The sequence below is a fragment of the Telmatherina bonti genome, assembly GCF_933228915.1.
Source record: "Telmatherina bonti genome assembly, chromosome: 22".
NCBI lineage: Eukaryota > Metazoa > Chordata > Actinopteri > Atheriniformes > Telmatherinidae > Telmatherina > Telmatherina bonti.
This window is the reverse complement of record NC_136631.1, coordinates 246,392-253,886: the sequence shown is the minus strand read 5'-3', so window position 1 is coordinate 253,886 and position 7,495 is coordinate 246,392. Positions and strand designations below refer to the sequence as shown.

Below are 7,495 nucleotides of genomic sequence, written 5' to 3'. Positions count from 1 at the left end.
AGTCCCTTAAATCTGCTTTCCTCGTCATCCTGATGCTGTTTGAGGTGCAGCCTGTCCATATGCTGCCCTCTGATTGGCTGGCTGGATGTCAGCGCCAACGGGAGTTTCCAGGACAAACAAGGACCCGGAGGTGGCGGGTCTGGGTTCGATTCCCGGCCAGCCGCTCTTCCCTGAAACAGCTGATCAGTTGCTAAGCAACATAATGTGATCGAGAATGTCTCCTTCATAACTCACACTCACACAGTTACAGTAAAATAGTTTTATTTAGAAATGATTATTCATTTGAAAATAAGTTTTAGAAATCCAGTGATACATGTCAATAATTAATAATCAGGTTAAAGTGCAAAAATACATTTTGATATAATCTGTACAAAAATAAGGTGGTACTGGAAACGGGAAGGAAGTGTGTGTCTAACATGGATTCAATCATTCTGAAAGCATATATTGCAAACATGTGCGTCCCTCTTTGGATTCTCAGCTTCTGGACAATCACACTCGCAGGTTCTAAAGGTCCGCTTCACATTCCTCACATCTGCTGGGTTCTCTGCCGGGTCAGGCTTCCAGAACTGAATTTCTCCTCTAAGGCTTATGGCTGACTTGTTCCTGCTTCCTGGAGGAATGCTGGGAAAAGAAACAGGTTGTCTTTGGTTGTTTTTCCCCCAGGCTGCTGAACTCCATCACTTCATCTTGGCTGGCTTCACCTCCTTTACCTGCATGTGTAACGTTTTGTGGACAGCCAGCGTCCTGGACTGGCAAAATCCCTTCCCACACTCCAGACATTTGAAGGGTTTCTCTTTGGAATGGATATATCTGCAGAGAAGAACAGAATGCCGTTACAACGTTCCCAACAAGCTAAACATCTGATTCATCAGGAGTTCACAGCAACTGTTTAAACAATGAATATATGGATGGATGGATGGATGGATAGATGGATGGGTGGATGGATGGAAGGATGGATGGATGGATGGATGGATGGATCGATCGATGGAAGGATGGATGGATGGATGATTGATGGATGGATGGATGGATGGATGGATGGATGGATGGAAGCATGGATGGATGGATGGATGAGTGGATGGACGGATGGAAGCATGCATGGCTGGATTAGTGGATGGATGAATGGAAGGATGGATGGATGAGTGGATAGATGGATGGATGACGGTTGGATGGATGGATGACGGTTGGATGGATGGATGACAGTTGGATGAATGGATGGGTGGAAGGATGGCTGGATGGCTGGATGGATGGGTGGACGAATGATGGGTGGGTGGAAGGATGGATGGATGGATGAACGGTTGGATGGATGGATGGATTGGTGGATGCATGAGCAGATGGATGGATGATGGATGGGTGGATGGATGGATGATTGGTGGGTAGATGGATGGATGGATGGATGGATGGATAGATGGATGGATGAACAGTTGGATGAATGGATAGATTGGTGGATGGATGAGTAGATGGATGGGTGGATGACGGTTGGATGAATGGATGGATGGAAGGATGACAGTTGGATGAATGGATGGGTGGAAGGATGGCTGGATGGGTGGGTGGAAGATAAATGGATGAGTGGATGGATGGATGGATGGATGGGTGGGTGAGTGAATGAATGGATGGATGGATGGATGGGTGGACGAATGATGGGTGGGTGGAAGGATGGATGGATGGATGGACAGTTGGATGGATGGAAGCATGGATGGATGGATGAGTGGATGGATGGACGGATGGAAGCATGCATGGCTGGATTAGTGGATGGATGGACGGATGGAAGCATACATGGCTGGATTAGTGGATGGATGGATGGAAGGATGGGTGGATGGATGAGTGGATGGATGGATGAATGACGGTTGGATGGATGGATGGATGACAGTTGCATGAATGGATGAGTGGAAGGATGGCTGGATGGGTGGGTGGGTGACAAATGGTTTGGTAGATGGAAGCATGGATGGACGGATTGGTGGATGGATGGATGAATGGGTGGATGGATGGATGGATGGATGGATGGATGGATGGGTGGACGAATGATGGGTGGGTGGAAGGATGGATGGATGGATGAACAGTTGGATGGATGGATGGATTGGTGGATGGATGAGCAGATGGATGGATGGATGGATGGATGATGGATGGATGGATGATGGATGGTTGGAAGGATGATGGATGAATGATGGATGGATGGATGATGGATGGATGGATGAATAAATGGGTGGATGGATGATGGATGGATGGATGATGGATGGATTAATGGATGGATGGATGGACGATGGATGGATGGATGATGGATGGATTGATGATGGATGGATGATGGATGGATGGATGATAGATGGATGACGGATGGATGGATGATGGATGGATGGATGATGGATGGATGGATGATGGATGGATTGATGATGGATGGATGATGGATGATAGATGGATGATGGATGAATGATGGATGGATGGATGATGGATGGATGGATGGATGATGGATGGATAATGGATGGATGGATGATGGATGGATGATGATGATGGATGGATGGATGGATGGATGGATGGATGATGGATGGATGGATGGATAGGTGGATGATGGATGGATGGATGATGGATGGATTGATGATGGATGGATGATGGATGGATGGATGATGGATGGATGATAGATGGATGACGGATGGATGGATGATGGCTGGGTGGATGGATAAATGGGTGGATGGATGATGGATGGATGGATGATAGATGGATTAACGGATGGATGGATGGACGATGGATGATGGATGGATGGCTGGATGGATGATGGATGGATGGATGACGGATGGATGGATGGATGGATGGATGATGGATGGATGGATGGATGGACGGATGATGGACGGATGATGGACGGATGATAGCTAGATGGATGATGGATGGATGGATGATGGATGGATGATGGATGGATGGATGATGGATGGATGATGGATGGAAGGATGATGGATGGTTGGAAGGATGATGGATGAATGATGGATGGATGGATGATGGATGGATAATGGATGGATGGATGGATGGATGGATGATGGGTGGATGGATGATTGATGGATGGATGGATGGATGGATGGATGGATGATGGATGGATGGATTGATGGATGGATTAATGGATGGGTGGATGATGGATGGATGATGGATGGATGATGGATGGATGGATGATGGACGGATGATGGAGGGATGATAGCTGGATGGATGATGGATGGATGATGGACGGATGATAGCTGGATGGATGATGGATGGATGATGGATGGATGGATGAATGGATGATGGATGGGTGGATGGATAAATGGGTGGATGAATGGATGGATGGATAGGTGGACGGATGGATGATGGGTGGGTGGATGATGGATGGATGGATGGATAGACGATGATGGATGGATGGATGGAAGGATGGATTATGGGTGGGTGGATGATGGATGGATGGATGGATGGATGGGTGGATGGATGGATTATGGGTGGGTGGATGATGGATGTATGGATGGATGGAAAGATGGATGGATGTATGGGTCGATGGATGGGTGGATGGATGATGATGGGTCGATGATGGATGGATGGATTAATGGATGGGTGGATGATGGATGGATGATGGATTGGTGATGGATGGATGATGGATGGATAATGGACGTATGATGGAAGGATGATAGCTGGATGGATGATGGATGGATGATGGCTGGATGATGGATAGATGGATGGATGGATGATGGATTGATGGATGATGGATGGATTAATGGATGGATGGATGGACGATGGATGGATGGATGATGGATGGATGATGGATGGATGGATGATGGATTGATGGATGATGGATGGATTAATGGATGGATGGATGGACAATGGATGGATGGACGATGGATGGATGGATGATGGATGGATGGATGATAGATGGATGACGGATGGATGGATGGATGGATGGATGATGGACGGATGATGGACGGATGATAGCTAGATGGACGATGGATGGATGATGATGGATGGATGATGATGGATGGATGGTTGATGGATGGATGATTGATGGATGGAGGATGGATGGATGATTGATGGATGGATGGATGATGGATGGATGATTGATGGATAGATGATGGGTGGGTGGATGATGGATGGATGGATTAATGGATGGGTGGATGATGGATGGATGATGGATGGATGATGGATTGGTGATGGATGGATGATGGATGGATGGATGATGGATGGATGATGGATGGATGATGGCTGGATGGATGGATGGATGGATGATGGACTGGTGATGGATGGATGATGGATGGATGGATGATGGACGGATGATAGCTGGATGGATGATGGATGGATGGGTGGATGGGTGGATGGATAAATGGGTGGATGAATGGATGGATGGATAGGTGGACGGATGGATGATGGATGGATGGATGGATGGATAGACGATGATGGATGGATGGATGGATTATGGGTGGGTGGATGATGGATGGATGGATGGATGGATTATGGCTGGGTGGATGGATAAATGGGTGGATGGATGATGGATGGATGGATGATGGATGGATTAATGGATGGATGGATGGACGATGGATGGATGGATGATGGATGGATTGATGATGGATGGATGATGGATGGATGGATGATAGATGGATGCCGGATGGATGGATGATGGATGGATGATGGATGGATGGATGATAGATGGATTAACGGATGGATGGATGGACGATGGATGATGGATGGATGGATGGATGGATGATGGATGGATGGATGACGGATGGATGGATGGATGAATGGATGGATGATGGATGGATGGATGGATGGATGATGGACGGATGATGGACGGATGATAGCTAGATGGATGATGGATGGATGGATGATGGATGGATGATGGATGGATGGATGATGGATGGATGATGGATGGAAGGATGATGGATGGTTGGAAGGATGATGGATGAATGATGGATGGATGGATGATGGATGGATAATGGATGGATGGAAGGATGGATGATGGGTGGATGGATGATGGATGGATGGATGGATGGATGGATGATGGGTGGGTGGATGATGGATGGATGGATTGATGGATGGATTAATGGATGGGTGGATGATGGATGGATGATGGATGGATGATGGATGGATGATGGACGGACGATGGAGGGATGATAGCTGGATGGATGATGGATGGATGATGGATGGATGATGGACGGATGATAGCTGGATGGATGATGGATGGATGATGGATGGATGGATGAATGGATGATGGATGGGTGGATGGATAAATGGGTGGATGAATGGATGGATGGATAGGTGGACGGATGGATGATGGGTGGGTGGATGATGGATGGATGGATGGATAGACGATGATGGATGGATGGATGGGTGGATGGATGGATTATGGGTGGGTGGATGATGGATGGATGGATGGATGGATGGATGGGTGGATGGATGGATTATGGGTGGGTGGATGATGGATGTATGGATGGATGGATAGATGGATGGACAATGAATGGATAGATGGATGGATGTATGGGTCGATGGATGGGTTGATGGATGATGATGGGTCGATGATGGATGGATGGATTAATGGATGGGTGGATGATGGATGGATGATGGATTGGTGATGGATGGATGATGGATGGATAATGGACGTATGATGGACGGATGATAGCTGGATGGATGATGGATGGATGATGGCTGGATGATGGATAGATGGGTGGATGGATGATGGATTGATGGATGATGGATGGATTAATGGATGGATGGATGGACGATGGATGGATGGATGATGGATGGATTGATGATGGATGGATGATGGATGGATGGATGATGGATTGATGGATGATGGATGGATTAATGGATGGATGGATGGACAATGGATGGATGGACGATGGATGGATGGATGATGAATGGATGGATGATGGATGGATGGATGATAGATGGATGACGGATGGATGGATGGATGGATGGATGATGGACGGATGATGGATGGATGATAGCTAGATGGATGATGGATGGATGATGATGGATGGATGGTTGATGGATGGATGATTGATGGATGGAGGATGGATGGATGATTGATGGATGGATGGATGATGGATGGATGATTGATGGATAGATGATGGGTGGGTGGATGATGGATGGATGGATTAATGGATGGGTGGATGATGGATGGATGATGGATGGATGATGGATTGGTGATGGATGGATGATGGATGGATGGATGATGGACGGATGATGGAGGGATGATAGCTGGATGGATGATGGATGGATGGTGGCTGGATGGATGGATGGATGGATGATGGACTGGTGATGGATGGATGATGGATGGATGGATGATGGACGGATGATAGCTGGATGGATGATGGATGGATGGGTGGATGGGTGGATGGATAAATGGGTGGATGAATGGATGGATGGATAGGTGGACGGATGGATGATGGATGGATGGATGGATAGACGATGATGGATGGATGGATGGATTATGGGTGGGTGGATGATGGATGGATGGATGGATAGACGATGATGGATGGATGGATGGATAAATGGGTGGATGGATGATGGATGGATGGATGATGGATGGATTAATGGATGGATGGATGGACGATGGACGGATGGATGATGGATGGATTGATGATGGATGGATGATGGATGGATGGATGATAGATGGATGACGGATGGATGGATGATGGATGGATGATGGATGGATGGATGGATGGATGATGGATGGATGATGGATGGATGGATGATGGATGTATGATGATGGATGGATGATGGATGGATAATGGATGGATGGATGATGATGGATGGATGGATGATGGATGGATAATGGATGGATGGATGACGGATAGATGGATGATGGATAGATGGATGATGGATGGATGATGGATGGATGGATGATGGATGGATGGATGGATGGATGATGGATTGTTGATGGATGGATGATGGATGGATGGATAGATGGATGATGGATGCATGATGGATGGATGGATGATGGATGGATGGATGATGGATGCATGATGGATAGATGGATGATGGATGGATTATGGATGGATGGATGATGGATGTATGATGGATGTATGATGGATGGATGGAAAATGGATGGATGGATGATGGATGGATGGATGATGGATGGATGATGGAAGGATGATGAATGGAAGATGGATGGATGATGGATGGTTGGATGGATAATGGATAAATGATGGATGGAAGGATGGATGGATGATGGAAGGATGGATGATGGATGAATGATGATGGATGGATGATGGATGGATGGATCGATGGATGGATGATGGATGATGGATGGATGATGGATGGATGGATGATGGATGGATGATGGATGGATGGATGATGGATGCATGATGGATAGATGGATGATGGATGGATGGATGATGGATGGATGATGGATGGATGATGGATGGATGGATGATGGATGCATGATGGATAGATGGATGATGGATGGATTATGGATGGATGGATGATGGATGGATGATGGATGGATGGATGATGGATGGATGATGGATGGATGGATGATGGATGCATGATGGATAGATGG

General features: G+C 46.8%; 1 protein-coding gene across 2 annotated transcripts in view; it reads right to left on the bottom strand.

Annotated features, from left to right (window-relative positions):
- Positions 1 to 310: 310 nt before the first annotated feature.
- The window catches only part of osr1 (odd-skipped related transcription factor 1), a 32,982-nt gene continuing 25,797 nt past the window's right edge, over positions 311 to 7,495 (bottom strand). For both annotated transcript variants that reach the window (XM_079261722.1, XM_079261723.1), the window contains exon 3: positions 311 to 810. In XM_079261722.1, the coding sequence (XP_079117848.1) occupies positions 678 to 810 (133 nt within the window). In that variant the 3' untranslated portion in view covers positions 311 to 677. The remainder of the gene's footprint in view (positions 811 to 7,495) is intronic.